A 24,759-nucleotide genomic window follows, 5' to 3' on the forward strand; every position below is an offset into this window, starting at 1 on the left:
GACTAATGCCTGCGTGTCTGAAACCCGTCACGAGTGTCTTTTGCACTCTAAACCCTCTCTCTGCCTTCCTTACATACTCGCTAAAACTTTTCTGGAAGGTTAAGATGATCTTCTGATACGAAAATTAAGATGCTTTCCTAAGAGGAACACTGCTCTTTGAACTCATGTACATTAGCAAGCAAGTATTCATAAGGTTTGATTTTTTTGGGGGGGTTCTCTGATGTGTCAGGATCAGTAGTTACACTAGTCTTTTTAACTTCACGTGTATGCCTTTGATTTACTATATTTAAGTCTCGGTGGTTTCGAACGTATTTTGCAGCACATGAAGTCAGTTCAAGTCCGGATGTGAAAGATGCATATTATAACAAGGAACAGTTTTGTAGTGATCTGCTAATTTTTTGTTTTCTTTTCCTAAAGCCGTTCCAGGAAAATCACGTGCATTTAGCGAGTGGGTGCTAAATGCCAGCAGCCGCATTGATGAAGAAAAATGCTGTCGAAATACTTTGGAATAATAAATAGGCTACGTAATGGTCAACCGCAAGATAAAAATTTTACACAGTGTTTTTATGGCTCTAAATTGGCTGCATTGTAAACCAAGCTTACTATTCTATTAAGTAGTCAGAGTTTTCAATTATTTAAGATTTCTAGTCAAGCTATCTAATATAGTCTTCATCGTCCATATCAGAAAATTATACATAAGGTTGTAATTCCTTGTTGTTGCTATGTGAGGGCTTTGTTGCGGATGGGGGTTTAATTTTGACTTAGCAGGACAAATATTACAAAGCGTGCACACAGAAAAATGATATGGAAATAGCCCCAGTCCTACGAAATGGGGATAGTTACAGCACTGAAATGTACCTAATACAATTTGAGATCCACTCACTAAGAAACCTTGACAGTATCTGCCTTGCAGGTACCGTGCATTTGGAAATACTATATCTCCATTTAAATGCAGATCTTCAGTTTTCTCCAGGGGGCAGTTGGCGAATCTTTCGATTGAACCACTGGTACTAGAAAAACTAACTGAAGATTTACCCATGAACAAGAGACCCTTTCAAGTCTGCCTTTTTGAAATAATGATTATAAAATTTCCTTTTATTGCAATTTTATATTGATTTTGAATGCCTTTTCAGAAGTCACACGAAAGGAATAGTGTCTTTTACTCAAGGTAGGCCAACATTTGCGCGCTTGTTTAGCAATCTTAGAAGAGAGATAACCCTTACAAATAAGTTCTTTGTTTTTACATGGGTATTGTGTTTGCATGCGAGTTTCCTCAAATGGACAGAGCAGTCTTGCTTTGATTTTGACCTAGATTCCTCCTGATTGTTCCTATACAGCTAGTACCTGCTTATTTTCCACTGTGAAAATAGGAGGACAACTGTTGATGCTATCTAGCTGGGGCTGCATGGGCAATAGGCACGCACGTCCAGTAAGCTCCCCTCCTCCTCCAAGGCTTCATTAGTAACGGATAACATAGCGCTGCAGTCCAAAGAGGGTGCAAGCCAATATTTTCTCTCCTGGGAATTTTCCTTCTTTGAGGGTTTGATTCAAAGGAAGACAGGAAAAAAAAGAAAGGTGGAATAAGTGAATTTATTTCTGTTTCCAGATTTGGCACACAGATTTTGCACACTTGCAGGGATGAAGAGGGCTGTGTTTTATTTGAAAGAAGTGTCAGATCCGCCTTACTCCGTATTTGCTTGAAACTCAGTGCCTGTAGGTGTCAGTCCTCCTTACAGGGGCTTGTCCCATCCAGCCCAGTTTTCTATATTGTTTGCCAGCTGTCTAGTTTGCAGTGTAATCCAAGGCATTAAAAGCCCAGGAGGCAGGGAGTGGGAGTGAAGGCAGCACAAACTGGTGCAGAGGAGACAAAAGATCCTGACCTTTCCTACGCCCGGGTGCCGTGCGCTGCACGCGTTCCCAGCCACTCCGGTCTCCCCGCCGTGGGCAAGGGTGCTGCCCGGGGATGCTGCCCTTGTCCCTGTGCCAGAGCCATGAGGTTGTGGAGATACCAGCCTTATTATGCTCACCTGTTAATGGCATATAACCCATCGGCCTCAATACCCTGGAGAAAACATGCACTTCAGCCTCTGTGTGGAGTTCAGGCAGATCTGCAAAGTCCAATCTTACGTGCACCAGCGTTAATGGCAGAGCTCCCATTCAGCTTAATTGATATTCCTATAAACATCTGCAGGTTTCTGTTTGTAGTGGAAGCTACAGCTGGGTGGACTTCTTAAATGAATGTTTTGCATATTGAGGTTGAAAGGAAAGTCGAGCCTGATACATTAACTTATCATCTGTGTCATTCTCTTGACATCGCTTGGATTACTACAAGCATATATGACAAGGAGATTAGGTGCAGGATCTTCACACACACATGCTTTTGTTAGCATGTTGATCAGCGAAGATGTTACTTCTCCGAAAACCTTGTTCTAAGTCAAGTCTAGGCAAGCACAAGCCCGCGCATGCATATACAAGTTGAGCAGGGCCTATCCTTTATAATACAGTTTTTTTTCCTTTAATATCTGGGCAAGATCTCATATTATAACTCAACCATTAGGGGAAAGAAAATGGAACTTTTCTCAAACAGCTTTTCTGTTGGGGAATCTAGTGGCAGTTGCTTTGAAGCATGTGTAATTGATTATCATACATTTATTTTAAAAAGGAGACATAACAAGGAATCTAACATGATGTTTTGGAATATATCTTCTCCCCACAATGTTCTTGAGGGAAATGTAAGGTTGCAGGCATCATTTCATGCCCTGTATGTTTTTGAACATAAATCAAAGAAATTGTTGGAGAGTTATAGATGTTCATAGCAACTGTAGCTATAATAAACACATGCAGTATATATTTTCCAAGCTATTTTGTATGGGTGAAAAGCTGAAGCTGGCGTTTTGTACGAACAATTCAACTTAATCACTGAAAATTTATTTCCTAGTTAGGGTGGATTACCAGTGTAGCATGAAGTTGTACACCTTGGTTTAAGTTCATCTTGTTATGAGGCCTCGGTTCAAACTGGGAAGGAATTTAAATTGGATCTAGACACCTTGAATGAATTATTCCAAAGGTAAAATTTATTGTGATGCCTCCATGGCAATATTTACATCTATATTATCACTTGTATTGGTTTCAAAGTATGCTGGGTACTTTAGAGAGCAAATAAAATACAAGAACGGTATGAAAAAACAAACAATTTTAATTGTACACATAGCACAAAATGTGAACATAGTAAATGCAACAGGAAGGAGAATCCTGAACAGTCAGGTAGTGCAGAGCTGCTGATGGGAACACCACCTTGCTTAGGCATACAAATTTCTTGAGGATTGTATCAGTTTCGCTTTAAAGTCTTAATAGATGAAAAGGGAGAAGTGGCTTTTATGGAGGAATTTCAATGAGGGGAGCGTAGCCACTCAGTGTGTGAGGATGAGGAAGGTGTTCCATATGTTGACGAGGATCCAAATGCATTAAAATGCTAAAAAGAAAATCCAGTAGTCACAGTTAGTATGTATATGGATAGACTGGGGATAGGACACATTCAGGCTCTATGCAGAGATCAGACAGGTCTAGATGAACAGAGTTTCGGACTTAATATTTAAGCAAAATCCTAAGTGCCTGAATAAAACAGGTAAGATGTGTTTCTTGGAGTCTGGCCTCCAGGTGCTTTCAGGTGTAGCTCTCATTACTCTGTGTACTCCTATTGGGTTCAGGGATCGATAATTAAAACCAATACTGCTTATTGGATATTTTGAGACTAGCTAAAAGGTGTGACTTTTTAAAGTGTCACTGTGCTTCTTCTGGACTTCTGTTTTATTGCGGTTACTTTCAATCATTCCTCTTTTATTACAAGAGCCAGAAATCTCTTTTTAAGAGAGAAAGCTGGTCTCCTATTACTTGACTCCTGGAAACAGGGTTTCAAAATACACAACAAATATCCCGAGACTGCTGCTAAAACTGAGAATTTGCTGTTTTACTTGTCTCTAGTATTAGCCTTAAAATGACTTCCCCTTGATGATGTCTTTGAATTTTAAGACCCACATGAATTAAACAAGAAGCTTTCTAAATTGTTACAACCGATGGACGTCAGGAGGGCAGAGCATGGCCCGTCTTGGGTGCCCGTACTAGCGTAGACTTCGGAAGAGCAGGCAGCGGGGTTGGTTTCCAGGGGCCACCCTTTCCACTGGGGTGGGGTGGGGTGGAGGAGGGCTGGAGACATACAGCTTCTGACATTGCGTAAGCTCGGGGTTGGCTTCCCCCTCTTCATTTCTCGCCTAGCTCTTGCTCCCCATCCCCTCCAAACGCTTTTTTGCGGCCTCTCCTTAGTAGCCAAGCTACTTTCCCCCATCCTCTGAAGGCTGGAGAATGGACTTTGAATTGTTACTGTGCTCCCTGCCATATACAACTCTGCGAAAACAAAATTCAATGAGAAAATCAGAAAGCAGGGGAACGGGAAGACAGAGCGTCGCGGGTTGAGGTACAGCTGGGAAGGCTGGGAGGAGAAACATTTGGCAATTGCTGCACGTCCCGTGGTCGGGATCTGTATATACTTTTACGAAAGAAGGGAGCTGGAGGAGCTGTGTTCCTAGAGCCATATTGATGCAGCTGTGACAGACGGGACACGATAATAGAGGAGAGGTAAGGAGAAGTGGAGTCTAACCCTGAGTGGACATCCTCCAGCCCTGACAAGCGCTGGCTGGGGCGTGTGGCGTAGGAGTGCTGAATGCGGTGGGATTACTGCTCTCATGCTGCGTTTGGGAGTCTCCGTGTTTCTGCGCAGACACTGGGGTATTTAGCGGCTCTTGAGGAGGAAACTTCATTCACTGAAATTCCTGCTTCCACGGGGAATTTTTTTTTTGCTTGTCTTAAATTAGTGTCTTTGAGTTCCACCTGACAAAAAGAGCTTGTTTTACTCTGTGCCGGATTTCTGACAGGCAAAAACCTCTCCTGCCGTATTACAGTGGAAAGAGACCAGGTGGGCAAGGGTCGAGAGCAAGGTGTGCGGAGCCTGGGCAGCAGGCTGGGCACCGGAGCAGAGAGAGCAGGCGGTCCAAGGTCACGGCCCTTCTTCTGGCACAGCTGGGAGCTGGACGCACAACCTCAGGTTCTAGTCCTTTACTTTTCTCCGACGTGCAATCCCTGTCTCGCAGCTTGAGCAACCGAGGCACAGAAACCGGGCTTTTGCAACGCGCGTTAAATGTGATGGTGCCGGTTTAGGCACGGGTAGGTGAGGTGATGTGTCGGAGGTGATGCAGCCAGCCACTGAGCCCAGCCTTGTAGCCAGGATTTCGATTCCCTGCCTTGTGCTGTCTCTCCAGGGAGAAAAGCAAGATTAATCCTGCTGGTGCCACCGCACGCTTTCATTTCTCTGGTGTGACACGGTCCAGGGATGGACAAGATCCTTCTCCCAAAGGAGAGAGGCAAATTTGGGTGGAAGCGCGTGTTGAATCAGTATGGTTACCCTGCTATAAGCGGTGCCTAGCTTTTATAAAAATTATTGTTAATGTTTTACTAATCAGATTTTGCTTGTTCTTACTTTTTTTAATCGAAGGGAGGTGAGGACATGAACTATGAGTATCTCTGAAAACTGGGCCACAAACCCTTATACTTGTTTGTGCCTGTGAGTGTGCGTGCGCGTGTGCAACGTGTGTACGCACACTCGGATGCTGCGTATGCGCAGGATCTCAATTATTTTGCTGTTTGAATCATAGGGCATGCTGGCTTGATGTACTGTCAGTTTCGCTTTCTGCCCTTTGGAATAAAGTTCAGAATATTAAAGAAATAACACGCAATATACTAGTAGCTAGAATAGTCATAGCGCCTGAGGGGAAAAGAGGGCGGTGAATAATCTGTCTTAAAAATGCCCAGAAAAAACAAACTTAACTCCTCCTAAGCAAACGCTGCAATGGTGCACTTTTAAAAGGGACTCTTCTGAATTATGCTTCGGAGGTTTGGTGGTTGTCCTGGGGAGAGAAGTAGGTCCCGTTTGGAAAGCAGCGTGCAAGCTCTGCGGTCACGCTCTTGCCGTGTGCCGGGGGAATGTATGGTCCCAGTTACTCTTTGGAGAATCACCCTGGGCTACACGGTGAAACAACTAAATCCGAATTAATTACTGATAATTCTTTTAACATCAAATGTGAAGATGTGTTTGGAGTATTGCTTCCCAGTTTAAGAGTTGAAATAGCGCTAACATGTATTATTTGTAAGTGTTGCTTCTCTGGTCTTAAGTTTACTTGGAGAGCAGTAAGAACCGCAGAAGCTGCTGCAGGTTCTGCCCATCGCTGGTTGGTTTTGGAGGGCTGAGGCAGGAGCTCACAGGGGCACTAACAGATGTTTGGAGTCACCCTGGGACTTTGGTCAGAGTACCAAACTTTGCTGAATTTGGGGCGTTGTGCTCCGCGGTTTTCGTTCGACGGGGGCCATGCTAAAAGGCTCTAGATAAGATATTAAATGAAAGAACCGGCCCCTTCCCACTCCCAAAATCTTTTGACTTGTACTCTGTATCAGAAAAAAAAAGCGCTGAGAAGTGTGTGACTGATGCAAGGCAGGCTCGGGATGAATTTAGGATAAACAGGATGCCTATTGCACTTAATTTAGCAATTCTAAGGCAGAAAATGTTTTTGAGCGCAGCTAGCAGCTTCTCATCTGCAAACGCCACAATCAAGACAAAGCAAAATATATGGTGGCGAATTCTGCAGTTCACAGTCGTGACACAGTCAAAACCTCCTATTACAGCGAGGGAGACTTCTGCTTGTGTCACGACTGCCTAGGATGCAGGCTTTCACGAGCAGCATTAATAAAAATAATGCCATAAATATACAGTTTCAGAAAGTCCTGCAGGACATGCAGCAAACGCCAGTGATTCGAACTGGGTGAAGTTGTCAAAGGTTGCTTTGCTCTCCAGAGCCTGGCAGTAGCTCCGCTGAAATGTGATGCCATTGGTTTTCAGCAAAGGTTTCTTTCTGCAGGGCTGCAAACGGAGATCAGCTGCTACTGTGTATACACAACTAGGGAGCAAATCAAGCAGCACATTTAAGCAGCCTTTTTAACCCTGAGACTTTCCAAGATTTCTTCTGCATGCAGGAAGTTTCCTTTATATTGTCAGCTGTAGCACTTTGCTCATGTAATGAGATCAGAGCTAGGATCACTGCTGCACAGTAGAAAGACTTCCTTAAGACATTTGTCCTTGAAACTGCACCAAACTCTTGGAAGAACCCAGAACCTGTAAGTATGTATGATATAGGCAACAATAGCACGGTGCAAAGCTGCAATCAACCATTATACGATATCCGATTAGCAGGGCAGGAGGGATTTTTTTTTTTTTTTTTTTTTTCCGGATGTTATGTTACATTCATTTTTAGTTTGTTCTAAGGAAACAAATCAATTCGGGCTTCTGATACAGTGACTTTGCAGTAGATGAGCTGGTAGTAATATGTTTGATTTAACTATTTGTTGCTCTCATGTAGCTTGTGGGACAATTATTGTAGCCATCAAACTATAGAGAACTTTTCTTATGTTTTTAGGCATTTTAAAGGATTTGGGGGTCCATGTTGCAAATAAGTTTTTGCTTTGCTTTTTGATTTTGGCAACCCCACCCTACGCCAAACTATAAATAACAGGGCAAACGGAATTAGTGCGTATTGTTCTTAGGTAGCAATAAAATATATTTGTTTGCAGGCTTAATTTAGTTGTTAACAACGTTGCACTGTTTGGGGTGGTTTTTGTCTTAATTGAATTCTACTCAAGGCTGTCTATTTTGTGTTTTACTATCTTGTCTGTGTCTGTTTAAGTTACTTTGCCGGGACTGCAGTCTGGTTAAACCTGTATTTAAGCACCATTTATATTCCGAGCACATTTCTGGTAAAATAAGTGTTTGAGATTTTTTTTTTTTTAAGCCTTAAACAGTGTAGTTTTATTAGCAGTGAGCGCCAGAGAAGGCACAACATGGATGAATGTCAGACATAGACCACATAACCTAAGTCTTCCGTGCACTAGGTCCGATCCGAACGTGTCCACTTTTGCGACTGCAACTAATAAAAGCCTTGAGCTCTCTTTCAATAAATTTTTCATACGCAATGATACTTCTGTTTATCAGATTAATTTCTCCCAGGTTAGCCTGATTGATAGCTGGATTGTGGTTTCTTAAGAGCTTTCTCCATGAAACCCCACCGAAGAGCTGCATTCCATTTAACCAGTGAATGTAAAAACTGGTAACCATGGATTCAGCCACCACTAACTGTCGAGAGCAATGACTTGTTGTAAACAATACAAATGAGCCAGGATAGCAGAAGCAACCAGACATGAAATGATTTTAATAGAAATTACGGTAAAGGTCATGTGATACTGTATCGGCTTGAATTCAGTGTTAAAGGGAAAGTATTTCAGTTTTTCAGGTTTGATTTAAATTGCACATCTCCACTGGCTTCACGTTTGCGTAAGACCCCCAGAAGGGAAAATGAAGCAGTTCTTTGGAAATGCCTCTGCTTAATTGCATGTTGTGACTTAGGCCCTCATCCTGAAAATGCAGGAATAACTCTAATCAGTGGGATTATTCATGTACTTAAAATTTAGCATTTATAAGTGTTTGTAGGATCGAGGCCTTTCTAGGTGAGTTAGTAAGGAAAAAAAAAAATTATATCCTAAGGAAATAATAACCTGTCACTAAAGATAAATCATGGAAATGCAAGTTTTAGTACTGTTGTGTGGTTTGGTTAGAGATTTTTGTTTGCTTGTTTTGATAACATGAAAACGAGTTATATTTATCCCTTCGTTTTTAAATGTTATGACTTTCATTGCTCATCCACCATTCCTCAAATCCTCTTCCTAATTTATAGCCTCTCTTTTGGAGAACTGGTAAACCATAGTGTCAGCTATTATAATACAGTGTGATGATAGGCACATGCAGATCGCATGAGCAGTCGTGTGTCCTATCTCAGGAATTTCCATCCCTACAAAATCTTTGCTGACTCCCAGCTGTCACATGGCTGTCACTCACAAATTCTAACCATAACCAAATCCTCCTCCCTGGGCATGCGCTCACCAAACCTCTCTACGTACACGTAGATGCAGGCACAAATGTTCCTGCTTAAGGACTTTCTCTGCGTAAATGGGTCTCTCCCCCAAGCCTGCTGCATTCCACTAATGTTTCTCCCTTAATTTGTTCCTGGGTGCTACTTCCCTGCTGTGCCTGTGCTTTGTAAGGAGGAACCTGGAATGGGAACAGTAGTCAGTAAGAAATGCGAACAAAAATAACTTTGCACGTTATTTAATATAACAATTCAAATCAGTGTGAATCTAAATTCACAACTTTCATGGCCCCTAAGCCTCTCAAAAAAACTTAACCCTTACTGTTCTGTAGACAGCACTGTCACCTTGCAGTATACTGACTTACTGTTTTGTGTATTTACTTGTCGTAACGTTTATATTTGGAAAACTTAGATTATCGGAGTCCTAGACTGGAACTTTGGTTATTTCTATATTTCTAGGTTATTTCTGTATTTCTAGGTTATTACTGTATTTCATGGATGTCACATACATCTATGTTGTTTTATCAGTAATTATGATTTACGTATTTTTCAACCAGAAGTATTTCAAACAATTTCACAGCAGTCTGTTACAGCTGACCAAGCGCAGGCTGCAACTAAAATGCGTAGGTAGATAGAGGACAAATCCTGCTTTCCCTATTCTTCTGAGCTGCCTTGCCAGACGGAGGGGGTGATTGCTTATGTGAGTTGGGAAGGTAAGATTTAGCTTATACATAGATTAACAGCAGGCAAAAATAGACTGACTTCTACTGAAAAGAAATACTTTTGAGAAGTAAAAGGAAAGCACTTAAACAGGAATATTTAAAAAAGAATGCCAAATTGCAAAATATTTTCTGTTGCTTGTCTGCGTCAGTGTTAAGAGTGTATTGGGGTACCCCTGTAAATCAGACCACACTTTACCAAAAGGGAGGAGGTGGCTGGACAGAAAAGATACCACCTTGACTTGGCGTACGTATCCTGGGACGAATCCAGAACTGAAAGTAAGATGCAGGTGAAAGCACAGTGAGATTCAAGACCAATATCTAAGCAAATTGGGGAAACCGCACTGGCCTCCTTACCATGAGCTCATTACGAAGCATTAGTAATTCCTACACCCCTTGAAAACCAGGTGGGGGGGACATTTGAATTGTTGTCCCTGGCAGGAGAAACCAAGTTTCAATCGGGAGACATAACACAGTGTTCGGGAAGGAACGAGTGCACCGTGGTCCCACGGACTTCACCGGCATGGGTCAATGGGCAGTTTTCCTTTGCTCAAAGTGTCTTCGGCATCTTTATGATCTGTGACATATGTGCTTGTCTACTCTCCTGGATTTTGCATCAAATACTGATTTTGTAATGCAAAACTTGCAGGAGTTAGTGGGTGAGCTGCCAGAATTCTTTGCCCATCTGCAGATAGGAAGAACTGGGAGGCAAGTCCCCTTGTTTCTCTCCCAGTTTATAAATTTCAGGTGCCGGTTGATGGGCAGCTACAGGAGACTTAGTCCAGAATTCTCATTTGAAGCAGAGCACTGTGAAGATGTATTTGAATCCCCAAAATGGAGACCTCAGTGTTTTCCCCATAGAGAAATCTCAGTGTGTGCAGTAAGGCAAATGTTGCAGTGTATATTTGGGGAACAGCAGAAATATTTACCATTAAAATAATTAGTAATAATTAATTATATCTCCCTTGTAAACATAGTAATATAGAATAATAACAAAAAGTTGTATTCTATGATTGCAATTCTAATCTACTACTTTTATGCAAAGACCACTTTTGTGAATTAGATATCTTTTGTATATGAAAATATCGTATCGGCAGTCCTGTCAACTAAATTCAAATGGTGTAAGTACAGGCACCTTTTGGAAAAAAAAAGCAGTCTTGATATGGAGGTACCAGGTGTAGGGACTACAGGGTAAACTGGTATCGACGTCTGCTCACACTTTACTTCATGGTTGAAACAGCCAACAGCACTGCAGGTAAGTGAGAAGTAAATTGGTAGCTTTTGTCAGGTGGACTCCTGGCTATCAGGAACTGGACTGAAACCACTTAATTTCATGGGGCATGGCAAACTAGTTGGTCACTGAATGACAGAATATTGTTCTTTGAATTATTAACTCTATGTAAGCATTACAGTGTTTTATAAATTTCTGCTCCTTTCTAGTTTTATCTCTTAGCTGGTATGGGTAAGTGAAGTTTTTTTTGAGGACTCCTAGAGTCATTTTGTCTTTTGAACTTTCCCAAATGTACTTCTTCCCATGGGCTATTGAAGCCCCATGATTTATGGCTTATAATATTCTCCAGGTCAGCAAAACTGTCGTGGGATCTAAAGACAGGACTGTGATCTGTATCAGTTGCATTAACTTTCCATTAACTTTCCATGACTAGAACACGTCTTTGATTATTCTGCATTATTCCTTTGTGCAAAATAAGGTTGTTCTCTGTGTATTTTAGTTTTAACAGAACCAGACTGTCACTGACCATCAGCTTTTGCGTGCATAGACTCTCTCCTTCCTGGCAAGGCTTTAGGTGCAGATCCACAAAAGGATTAGATGCCTTAAGTGGGACTTAAGTGGGATTTAGGCATTGAAAGCCCAAACTGAGATCCTCAATATCCCCACTGAACTGCCACCTAACCTTAGAAGTTGCCTAACCTGTGTGAGTGCCTACGTTTTCAATATGCAGCTTTCCCAGGTGGCCGAAGATCTGCTTTGGATGTTCTCAAGCACCTCCATCCTGAAAAGGTTGAGCCTCTCTGCTCCCATCTTTCCCCCCATGTCCCGACAGACCTCAGAAAGCATGAGCTCCTCTTGCGAAATGGTGGCTTTCTGTGTGCGATGCACCTCACTTTCTCCAGCTGTGTCTTTGAAGGAAAGGACCCTCCAGTAGGTTTCTTTCAGAAGCAGCCTGGGAACCTCGAAAAAGACATCAAAACTCAGAAATTTGAGTATCACTGCTTAAACTCGTAGGTCCTAGAGAAGAAGTGGGTCTTCAGATGTATGTGGCCTTCGTCGTCTCCTACTGGCAGTATTGGACTATTCTCTGCTCGGCGATGGCCGCTCGTGAATTTGCTGGCAGTGCTCAAGACACGGGGGTCACTGACAGGGCTGAGGGGTCCATTGCATGGGCAGAGCGCCTGGACATTTGGTACTGGGATGCAAAATTATTATTGCTGCTAGAAGTCTTCTTGGAGAATCCAGGCCCTGGTGTTTTGTAACAGCAGTTTTGGGGGGAAGCACTTTTGGGGGGGAGGAGGAACTCTTTTCTGCAAGAAGTCACTTAGGGTTTCACCTGACTCTGTGATATACGGCGGATGTTTTGTCTTTTGAAAGCCAGACTTATTGGGGTGTTCCGTGTGTGCACCCAGAAATAAAAATCACTTTTTTAGGGCTTCAGTCTCAGAATTTCTGGAGCTGTGGCTGGATTGATAGCTGTCTCGCTCTGCGGAGGCCAAAGCAAATAATGTCTTGTTAGTAGCTGAGTAAGTGGTCCTGTGCCATCGCTTATTTCTCAGCTGTACTCGTGACATTTCGTGTGTTCTCAGCCATGGCTGTTGTTTGTTTAAATCCTGATCAGTTCGTTGATTTATCAGTTTTCTGTAGACTTTTGTTCAAGTAGTCCCAAATGCTATCCTATTTTAAATAGATGCATCCTTATCAGCAAATAGTCTTTCATCAATAACTTTTAACTCTTTCACGTAACTCTGCATACGTTCCCTTTGACCAACTATTTTTTAAAATATTGGATTTTTTTATGGAGGCCGTATTTAGGGAATCTGTTAGAATTTCTCCTGAATCATTCCCTCTTTTTATGCAAAAGTTGTACAGGCATTTGCCTGTACCTTTTCTCCGTATTAATAGATAAAAACATTTCCCCCCCTTTTTTTTTATCTCCTGAAAGAGAGAACTTTTTCTCAGGGAATTTCTAGTGTCAAAGATAGCTAGACTGTATGCAACCTTAATATTATTTATTGCTGCTTTTGATTTATGTACATGTGTACAATCCTGAAAACAACAATACAGAATGTAAAACATATTTGTATAGAGGCAGAGCCTAGAAACTATACAAGCACAAAAAAAGATATACTCTTTGAAAATTTATAATTTATGTTATAAATTAACCTGTAACTTTCAACCCACTTAACTTCATGTTTTCAGAATAGCATGCTTGAATTATTATACATATATTTTGGTGTTTTAATACATACAAACATTGGCTCCTGAGCACATCTTTCATAATTTCGTTTGTACTTTTGAATTATTTGTCACATAATCTCCCTGTGGCATTTCAAGGACAGACAGTTTTGTAAAATGTTAGGGGCAGTCTTGTGAGTGTTCCTGTCTTGCTGTTTTACCTCTTTTACTGCAGAAGATCTGCTGCTGGACTTCATGAAGACGCTAACATGTTATACAGAGTGATAAACCCAAGCACAAATTAGGTATAGCACGGTAAGGTGATATAAAGAAACCCGTTGCTGGCCAGTTGCAGGAGGGAGCTGGTATTGTGAGTGTTAAATCATCATACGTAATGAACGTATGACTATTGTACGGAACCAATTTTAGGTATAGGAAGTTCAGCAAATATTGTGCCTTGGTGGTTGCCAGATCACTTGCGTGCTTGCTAAATCCTATATACAGCGCTTCCGTTTGCTGGGTTGCTCACTGAGCTTTTAATAGTCAACTTAATTTTAGTTAAGGTTCAGTTTAGTAACTCTTGCAATTAGTGGAAAATATTGCCAGCATTCATCTGGTAGGCCATATTACGTACGATATGCACATGCACGGTACATGCAGAGGTAAAAGGTAACAGATCGATTCTGATGGATCCCATCGTGACTAGCTTTTAAGGGTAAATTACAGAAGCTTTTAATTATTGGGGGTAACCTTGCAGAAAATTGAATCTTGAGTTTGCAGGTAGGAGGCAGTTTGGTCTCCCTTGCTCACCATCGCTTCCCAGTACTGCCAGCAGCTCCGTGCGCTGGGGTCCCTCTCAGGCTGTGGGCTTCACGTCCGTGCCGGTGACATGCCGCTTCCGAGGTGGGCTTAGAGCCGTCGTAAAAGCGGGAGGTCTTATTTTCGGGGCAAGCTTCTGAGCCTCGTCCTGCTTATTTGCTTTGTCTCCGAAAGCAGCTGAGGTACAGGAGGTAAGTCTGCTGCTTGACTCTTTTAAGGCATTTTTATGGGTTGTTTTATGGGTATGGGTAAAGGACTACAGGTGAGATTTTTTTTGCCCTCATATAAAATGGAGATATGACTTCAGCCAGCCAGATAGCGTCCTGCGAAATGAAATACTGGGGACAATAACCGTAACTAAGGATTAACTTGGAAATAAAGGCAAAGGTACAACAACCCAATGCAGCAAGAGGGTGTTTTTTCTTTTTTGCCGAGTGAATAGGTTAAAATGTATGTGTCTGGCTGACGTTGCTGGAAAATGAAGGCCCGTGTGTTCCCACAGGACGGACACTACAAGGACAGCTAGAGCAGTGTCTTGCTCCGTCAACACTGCTCACGTCTGAACTAGGATTTCTCAGATCCATAAATACCCAAAACGCAGGTGTCTCTGACAGAATAAGTAGAAATTGTGTAACAGGGGAGGCACAAGGGCATATGCTGTCTTTATCGTAATTGTGTCCCTTGCTCAGAAGTAAATGCCAGTTACTTCTGCGTGGAGTGAAATTCAGGAGTGCATGTGCCGATCCAGTCCATGGGGCTACAAGTCACTGTCTTCAAACTGTCTTGCGTGTGCAGCGTCCTACCCCTGTTAGAAATACACTGATTTAAGTAAAGTTAATAATATTTTTTTTCCATAGAAACCTAATGTAGAAAGGGTGAGACTGGCACTAGGCCCCTGTCGATTTGGGTGAAGAACAGGCAGTGGAGAACTCTGATTTATAGGAGGATGTAGGTAAATGAGGATCTCTGCATATGAAATCATTCTCCAGCTGTATGGAAAAGCATACAGGATAAAGTCTTGGCTTCGCTGAGATCAGTGGGAATCAGTCTTGATATCGTTGTAGATTCCGTGTACTCCTGCGGTGCTCTTCTTGCCGGTGACAGAAAGCCCAATACAGGCTTCAGCAGAATCCTCACCATTGCATTAGGTTTGATCTTTACAGGAAAGGTATCGCTGGTAGAAATATTGCAGAATTAAAAAATACTGCCAAAGACAAGGGTTTTAAAGCTTTCTATTTTATATTTTGACCCTGTTATTTTGAGTGATACCAGCATAGAAATTGAAATGTCTGTGGGGCTTTTTGCAAAGCAGGGCAAGAATGTTTTTTTTTTTTTCCCTAGTTTTTCCGGTTATAGGAAACTAAGGATCAAGATTTTGGATGCCAATCATAAGACACCTCAAAAGAGGAAAAATAGCAATACCTGCCTTGTAGGAATATTTGTTTGGTTGTAAACTATTTGAACACCTTGACAGAAAGGAGCCATAAGAAATTCCAGGTAGTTATTCCTCTGTGACAGAAGTCGGTATTTAGGCTTCTGTTAGTCTCCGTTATTTATAACAAAACCTTTGAATATAATTTCCAAGATGTTCAGCTATCAGAACCGATGTGATAATGAGGACAGAGTATAGGTCACGAGTCTGCCAATATGTGTGAGGAGATGGTGAGCTTAACCTACCAGGTGAAAGAAAGGTTAGTATAGCAACTGCATGAACACTTCAAAGGGTGAAGCTAGTTTGCTGCACTAACTTAATTATCCCTGCTATAGATATATTTGACAAACATATCTATAGCCCAGATACTGTTACTTCTCAGTGGGAAATAGCAGAAGGCTTCTGTTTAGTTGCCAGTTGACCAAATCCTTCCTTCTACTTCCTTGCATTACTCTTTTCAAGGACTTTCCCTGCCTCTTTGCTCATTTGATGAACAGGAATTTACCCCTTTCTTTTTAATGGTGGAAAATATTATAAGATGGGGAATGAAGCAGCCTGATGGGATGGGTGTAAAATGATTTTAAGCAAGTCTGATGAGGATTTAATCCTATTTTAATCAAATACTGCCTGAGCCAACCAAAAATAAGCTTTTTATCACTCATGCTGAATCAACCATATTCTCGTGTCAGCACTATTTCTCAGCAAGCATCTTGCGTTCTCTGTGTAATACTACAGGGTGTTTTTGAGCATCCCAGTGTTGTGACTTTCTCCACAAACAGTGTGATCTGAAATGTAAAGAGGCAGGGTTACCCCAGCACTCCCCATCGCACAGAAACGCAAGCTGGTGCCCTGTTCTTTGACACTAAAACGTGGCCTGCTGTTGGCAAGCTGTGGACTTTAATAGGCAAAGACCATGGGGAACTTTTCAGCTTTTTAGTCTTTCTGCTTCTGTAAAGTCTGTTACGCAGGGAGGTGCAGTTTTTAAACATGGCCATTTTTAATTCCCGTCCCTGGAGTCTGGCTGACATCGGGAGTGCAGAAGATGGGAGTGGGCTGAAAAGACAAGCTGAAAACACAGGATGTGTACATACATTAAAATGGAGCAAACCAAAAATAAATGAACTTAGGTGAATACAGAGGGGATCTGTTCTAGGGCCACTCTTAAGGCCTGTTTTAGATGGCCCGTGGTAAAAATCATTAGCTTAAAAAGATGCTATTTATATCTCCTTTGAATTGAGTTTACGCAAACTCACTCATTAGCCAGCAGTTCTATCTGGAGACAATGGAGATAAAATTTTGGTAGGTTTTTTCCTTTTTGTTCTGAACAATACTGTTTTCATTGCAAACCTTAAAAAAAATAGCTTTGACGTGTTCTTTTTCATATACAGTTTATATTAGCTACCTCCCTTGTTAAGAAGCCCGTAGGCGCTGATGTATGCTGAATATCATTTGTTCAACAAAGACTTAAAAATCAGAAATATGGTTTCATAGGTGTAAATCTGGAATTTATCCGCTGTCTTTTGAGATGTTACTGTGGATTCTCACTTTTGCGGCAAGGATCAAGACTTGTTTGTTGACAGAGTAGTTTTGTGACTTGAGAATGCAGGTGAACATTGCTTTGCTCTCCATACTGGTTTTGAGAGGTCACGCTGAAAGTAACACTTTGAACTTTCCACGTTTTTATTTGTTCCATGTTGGCCATTTGAATTTTGTTATGAAACCCTCTTCTGTGATAATTTCTGCAAGCTTGTCTCTTTTGGAGGAAAGCATTGACTTTTCCCTCTTTCTAGCAAACTCCTCATGGTTTTCTCTTTGTTTCCTCTATCAAAATTTTTATTTTGTCTTGATGATCATTAAGCCTGTTTTTTCCTTTATACATGGAAGAGAATAAAAGTTTTGAGAGGAGGCATTTATAGTTTGATTATTTTCTGCTTTCCTGCTGTAACTGAAATGAGGATTGCATCTTACATGAAGTATTTACTTACACATGTCACAGTAGCTAGAATAGCATAGGTGCATTGTGCTATTATTGTGAGCTATTATTTTTAAACACAGAGTGTTTGAAACAAGGTATTAAAAGCAATCAGTGTATAGAAAATGAAGAAAAAACTATTTCTTTGATGCACGTATGCATCTTTCCATGTCAACTATAAGAGAAGTGTACTTGTAGCTGGAGGTAGCGATGTAGTCTAATGGAAAGAGCAAATGCCTTGGAGTCAGGGAGTGGGTTGCATTCTGGCTCTTCCCCAGTCTGCACACCTTTGTAAAATATTTTGAGATTTCTGGATGAAAAGCATTATAAAAGGGCTAAGTGTTATTTAAGGCTGCTTAGTTAGACAGTAGGCTTTAGTCTGTATTATTTTCTGGTTTGTGTGTTACATGAATAGAATGTGAAACTGCTGGGAGAGCCTTTCGTTCTTGCACGCTGGCTCCTTTGGCCTCTTTTTTCTGGCTTAGTGACATGGTATTGGGTGGTAAAGCATATAGCAGCTACTGGTGCAATAAGGAAGTGCATAAATAACAAACACTTGGAACTGTGAAAAACAACTAGTTTTTTGGACGCCTCTGGAAGAACACTGACCCTCTCAGTGCATTACTGTGGGGAGATGACAGGTACCCGCTGTCCCATGATTGTCCATGTAGCTGGTACTTATTTGGTGTCCTGCAACATGCTCCCTATCCCGTTCTGCTAAAAGGCCACTCTGTCCTCTCTAAACAGTGACAGGAGACTAATGGGTAGCTTCAGAGCCCCATCAATGACAGATCTGTTTTTATGGCTTTATTAGTATATGTGCCACTTAAAAACATAACCTCTAGGGTAGGACTTCCAAACTGCCACCATCACAGAAGGATCTTTACTGCTGTGCAACGTAATGGCTGCAGCAGACCCTTCTTTTCTGCTGGACTATGTGCAGAAGACCCATATAGCGGTTCAAACAGCACGTGCTGCCCAAATACTTATTTTGCCCTTTCTTCTGGGATGAGGGCAGCAGGCTGGATTTCTCCATATCGGTATGTAAGAGCTTGCTTAGTACAAGAAACGGGCAATGTAGCTGGAGAACCTCGCTCTAAAAAACCATCTGTAACTGCAAGCGAAGATTTCTAAAAGTGGATCGCTTATCTGGAAGAATTGTATGTATTGTGTTAAAGGAAGTCTCTGAGCCGCAAATAGATGGATGTTGGGAAGAGTAGTCTGGGGAATTGTCACTATACGCCCGCCCCGTGACCTTCACTAAGCGTCTGCTGTTTGCCACTGTCCCGAACAAGCCTATAAGCATAAGTGGCCCTTGGGTTTCACCTGCTGTGGCTGTTCTCCGAGATACAGCAGCACACAGATGACCGTGAATATGTATGTGTGTGTATGCGTGTGGATAGCTGGGTGGACATTCACTGTGGAATATATAGCAGCGGCGACATTAACTACATCTCTTCATAATCCCTTTTCTGACAGTTTCTCTTAGAGTTAGTTTTTTTCTGGCAGTGTATGAAAATGCTGTTGACTACTTTGCAATTGAGAGTCAAGCAAATTCAACAAGCTTATTTCTTTCTTGTTGCTCTTTGGGTATCTTCTGTAGTGAGATCTTGAACTCCTGCAATTCTAGCCCAGTATTTGTAATTCAGTATGTATGGTCACCAGAATGCCATGGGGTTTTTATTATTATTATTTTGTTTAATTTACTTCTTGGCTAGTCCACAGCTGTAAAAATAAGGCCAGGCTGTGACAAAAAGAGATGACCTAAAACTGATGTTAAATAAATAGTCTCCTATTGCATCAGCAATGGAGACTGGACCCTTGCAGTTTTAATGTCTCACAGAGGGGGGATGACACTTCCCTTTGCTGTGGAATGTGAATGTCGCTTTTGTGAATGGCAGAATATGATGTTATCCTGTGACACGGTGATTCCACCTGCTCATCTTTAAGGGACTGTCCCACCTCTGAAGCCTAGGAGCTTCTTCAATATATTATTTAGTTAATTGGAAAACATAACCGTGTCTAAATATCCTCATCTAGAGTTTCTACAAAGTCTGTAGAGGCTTGATGCATGATGGATTTTTTTTATCAAGCACCTGCTTTCTTTGCCTAGCTCAGTTATGAAGCAAGGTTGGTTTTACAGTACTAAGAAGTGAGCAATGTATTCCATATGCCACCGAGCTTTGTAGAGAATCCTGCTGATGACAGTTTCACAGCTGCTGAGAAATAGGCCAAGCCTTCCCCATAAAGTGACAATAAGGGAAAGAATATCTATTCCATTGGGATTGGCCATGCGTCCTCCCCAGCTTCTTCCCTCTTGAAGGAAAATGCTAGCACTTCCGAACTATGTAACAACAGATGGTGGCAGAAACCAATTTCCACTGCAAAGCCATTTGGTCAGGAAGTATCAAAAAATGTTTTGGAATTGTGAAAATGGATTCTTGGCCGCTGGACAACCAGTGGCCTACTAGGAGTGGGACGTGAAGCAACTGCTTAACAAACCTAAGAGCCTGCTTGGCCCTGAAAGAAATGGCTTTGATCACACATTTTAGAAATTAAAACCTTTACATATGTAGGGTCTAGATTTCAGAAGTGTTCTGTGTATTATGGGTGTTATAAAAATCAGGTTCTTAATTTCTGGACACCAATTGCTTGACCAACTACCAAGAAAGCAGCCTTCAAAATATGCAGAATGACCTCCAGCTGAGACAAGCTTAATATAGCTCCTACTGGCCTAGTCAGGTGGAACCTTCCCTTTTGGCTCAGCCGATTTGCTGCCCACAGACCATGAAAGTCCCAGGGCTCTGGTAACATACAGGGACACAAAATTAATGCAGAAACAGCACAGGCCACTCTACTGATGGGTTGCGTCTAGTAAGTTGTGTGCGTCCGCGATTTGCTGGACACAGCAGGTTCCTTTGGTGATTTCTCGAGCTGACCAAATGTGCCTCTTCAGAGAGCGCTTTGAGAAATATAATGTGTTTCATTTCAGAAGTGCACCATAGATGTCTGTCTGTGCCATAACTCTCTGAACTAAATAGCAACATGTTTTCCCCTCCAGCATTTCTGTTGCGAGTCTTAGCTGCTCATATAGCGCTGTACGTTGAAAATGGTTTGAGAGAACTTCCCATAAATGTGGGGCATAAACAATACTTGCTGAGCCATCTTGCTTTATCTATTCTGTTAGAAATGTATACCAAATTATACGGTAATGTCATGTCACCAGAAACACAGAGCAGATGGAAGTATCTTTCCACATATTGACTCATGTTACTCTGATGAAAGGAATTTGTTTCTCTCCTTCTGTCAAGCCTGCTAGCCTCTGGCAAAGGATGCAACCCTCAGCGAGGAGAACTTTACCAATAATGTTCAAGTGACCATCTGATTTAAATATACTATCGTTGGCCGATATAGTTAGTCTGCATCAACAACCGTTTGGAGTAGCCAGTCCTATTTGTTATGTCTGTGTAAGGTAACTTAAACCAAGTAGCGTTGTTCCAGGTTGAGGAGACCTCAGGGAATTAACTAACACTTGAGGAAAGAGATACTCAGCTTCTATAAGGAGACTTTCAAGGCCCCAATATCGGGGCCTTTGGAGACTAATCCTAATAAAGCAAGTGCCAGGTCTCTGACCTGTACTTTTCAATAGAAAAGTGACGCCCCCCAACACGGGTTGTAAGTGCTGTGTGTTAGCTACCAAAAATACGGTTTGCAAACCGCCAGTGAAATCCTGACAAACAACTATGGATGTACTGTGAGCAACTGAAAAGCAGATACCCTCCGTATTTCTGTTTGTTGCGAGTGGTATTTGAGTTGATGAGAGCGCAGTTCTCGGGTTGAAAACACGTGAAACTGAAGTCAAAAGGGAGTCAGTGTAATCATTAACTGGCTCACCTTCTGGATGTGACAAGTAATGAACCAGTCTAAACTTGCCTGGAGCTTTCTTTGGGACAATACCCACAGGGGAAACCCTCTTACGCTCAAGTGAAGCGTTATCGAATGGGCCCTCTATTTTCCCCAAATGCCAGCTCTTTTCTGTCTTGTCTCTAACCACCTGAGGACATATAATTGCTGATATCAGCATCCCAGCCAGCATTTGCATCTCAGGGCTTAAGTACACGATAGTAAAATCCCCAACACAGCCTTTTTTACAAAAATTGCGTATGCTTTTTGTTTGTTTCTTTTTTTCTTACTAGCCTGCTCCTACAACCGGGGAAACATTTTATCTGACCGTGCTGGGATTTTCACATTTGCAAACCTCTTTAACCAGCATTTGGCTCTTTCCACTTTCTTACTTTGATTTGGATGACTGCCTGAAGCACCTGCTAATGGCCTGAAGCGTTCAAGCCGAAATTTGCAGTTTGTGTCCCACACGCACTCAGACTGTTCGTTACCTGCCTTCTGGAGCACCTGCTACACGGTTTGGGCTTGAGAGCCTGCTCTCTACCCGCTGACAGCAGCCCTCCTCACACCACCGGCTCTCCTCAGCTTTGTCCTGCTCTCTGCCCTGCTCTCCATAGCCCGTACTTCAGCTTTGCCTTGGCCTTCAAGGTAACATCGACGTTGTCCTGCTTGTTCTAATGCTTGAGTGAAGAACGGGGTTTCCCCCGGTACATAGGAACAAAGGTGATGCAAAGGTAGATCAGTCATTGTGGTCAGCTTAAAACCTTCACCATGGCATTCACGAGCAGACTTTTAAAATTTTTTACAAAAGGTTTTACAGGGAAATTGTGAACCAGGGCAGCTTGCTGAAATCGGCCTGTAGATCGGTGGTGGTCAGAAGCCGAATGGCAATTTGATGTTCAAGAAATGTAGGAAACAGCATTGCCACTTTACAGAGAAGGACCAAAAGAAACCCGAGAGACCCAAGGAATGCTCCTCCCTTTCTCCTGCTCCTGCTGCCTTTTGAGGATCTTTTGTACACTTTTCCATATGGTTTCTCCTGATGTCTAAACATAGGGCAGGCTGTTAGAGTTAGCTCTATAGGCTACATTTCATGCATCGCCCGGGCAAGGGGCAATCCTAATGGAGGCTTTCAGGGGTAACAACTTCCAACAGGAAGTTTTCTTTCCCTTCTGCCTTGGGAAGCACTAGCTTTTCCCAGAGTCTTGGTCTGTGCCGAGGGTATAATTTGCATGGACCTTCCCTTTCCGAAAAGATGTTTGTTTTCTCTGCTAGAAGGATGCCGTTAACAGCTACAGAAGCAGCTTACATATTGGCTGCCTGCCTGGGCATTTATGCCTGTGTTACCTGCTGGTCCCTTTACTGGCAGGATCATCCTCTTCCCCAATGAGCTATATTCCTTAATACAGCCACACTGTGCCCTCCACCCACCTTCCATGTTAATGCCGTGTGGGGTTTCCCCCAGGAACCGAAGCATCTCCCTGCGTGCCCGGGCTGCAAACTGGGGCTTGTCCACACCAGCGACATCTGCTCTTGCGGAACTGGGCAGGGCAAGGGATGATTTTTTCCTCCTCGCTTTCCTTTGATTGCCTCAAAATAACCCTAATTAATTTTGTGGAGAGTTTAGTTTGCTCCCATGATGGGATTGCTCTTTGTGCGGATCTCTTGCATGCTATATTTAGGTACGGTTTTTGGAACACCATGTGACCCGAATCAGATAACTTCTGAACTACTAATCATGTCTTTGACACTGACTCTCTCCGTGGCTTTGGGGCATTTTACAGTTGTTTTCTTACATACAGAATGAAAACAGATATACTCATCTGCCTTGTAAAAGCTGCTGCCAGGGTTAACAAATATTTAAGACATTGGTTTAAGCTAAATTTCATTTTATTGTTTCTACTGTAGTCATAGTTTTATTGTTTCTTAAATGTCTAACTTCAGAAAATGAATCTTTACCGTCTTAGTTTTTCTTAATGGATGGCCCTGTTTCACCATTTTAAAAGGAAGAAACAAGTTTCTTCTGTGTTTGTAGATGGAAATAGGGCAGAGAGAAAAAACCTAAATGCCCTCATTTCCTGCCCCACACAAACTTTCTTCCTTTGTTTACTGGTTGGTCGATCCATGTAGATGAAAAGCCCCAAATCCTGACCTGCACTGTTTCCCCTCGCACTAGCTACACCCCTTTTCCTAACAGGGGAAGTTAGTTATCTGCTTGTTTTTTTCCTGATTCTTCAAGTTATGCAGCCTGACTTGTACCCTGTCATCATCCGCTGCTCGAGGCCACTCCAGCCCTGGAGGAAGCCGAGCTCCCTTTGGCTCCGCATCCAGCACGGCTGGGGTTTGGAGCCTGTCATCCATTTCAAGGCATCATCCCTTTGGTGCTCATGTCCATAACTGCTGCTGTCTGTGTCCTGGCTACTTCTGCAGGGACCTGTGGTACTGGCATTTCTTTTGCCTTCACTTTTTATTGTCCTGACCCCTTAAGGCCTTTTGATACGCAACTGGATCAAAAGGCCTTTTTGGCCTTCAGCAGTAGTAAAGGAGCTTGGTTTGACCAGGTAGTCAGATAAAGAATAGGAGAAATTATGGGAATACTTCTCATTCTTGAGGAAGTAGTGGACAGAGAGGAAGAGAATCCTTCCTTATTGCAAGGCAAATGTATTAAGTCTAATTATAAATAGTAGCTTTTTTTCCTTTTTTCTTTTTTTTTTAATTCCTTCAGAATTAAATCCTTTGCCCAAGTGCTTATTCTTTCCCTCCTACAATAGCAGTCAAAAGCAAAATAATACATATAACAAAAATCAGCTTTGAGAAAAAGGCAGATAATGAAATATCTGCTAAAGACTCTGCAATATGTGTCTGTCAGAGAAAAAAAACATTCTTATATTTGAATCTCTGAAATGTAACTGCACCAGACTAGGGGAAAATTTGTTTGAAGATGTATTACGTTCCACGATCAAATGGAAAAAATGGCACCTGTCATCATATTTAGAAAACAGCTGGGTAACATGGCCAAATGCCATAGTCTCTTTTCACACGGCCATTATGCTGAAACCATCCAAGCTTCATTCTCAGCAACTGGAGAAACCCTGTGCCTTTAAATGGTTACAGAAACATCTACTTAGGGGCCAGCTCTTACTGCAGCAAAGCCTGCTTCTGATGCTTCTAATTAGCAGTTAATGGATTATACTTTACTTTTATAACCAACCCAGCAGGCACTCTTCTATAGTATTTTTCAGCTATTTTGGGGGGAAGATATATGCAATTGCACTGCTCTTCATGCTTTCATTTTGAGCATGCAGAAAATATTAGAAATAAATGGCTATCTGAGATTATTTTAGCACTCAAATGCTTAATTTAAGTCTGATTAAGCATTTCCTAAATGTATTTTCTTTTATCTAATATCCTAGAAAAACTGTGATGGATTAATTGCCCTATCTGATCTAGATTTTCATGCAGAATCTCCTAAATACATACATATT

The 24,759-nt window shown here is 42.0% G+C and overlaps 1 protein-coding gene across 2 annotated transcripts in view; it reads left to right on the plus strand.

Annotated features, from left to right (window-relative positions):
- Positions 1-7,120: 7,120 nt before the first annotated feature.
- The window catches only part of ESRRG (estrogen related receptor gamma), a 378,341-nt gene continuing 360,702 nt past the window's right edge, over positions 7,121-24,759 (plus strand). For both annotated transcript variants that reach the window (XM_075707322.1, XM_075707323.1), the window contains exon 1: positions 7,121-7,218. In XM_075707322.1, the coding sequence (XP_075563437.1) occupies positions 7,121-7,218 (98 nt within the window). The remainder of the gene's footprint in view (positions 7,219-24,759) is intronic.

Source organism: Pelecanus crispus, chromosome 3, assembly GCF_030463565.1.
Source record: "Pelecanus crispus isolate bPelCri1 chromosome 3, bPelCri1.pri, whole genome shotgun sequence".
NCBI lineage: Eukaryota > Metazoa > Chordata > Aves > Pelecaniformes > Pelecanidae > Pelecanus > Pelecanus crispus.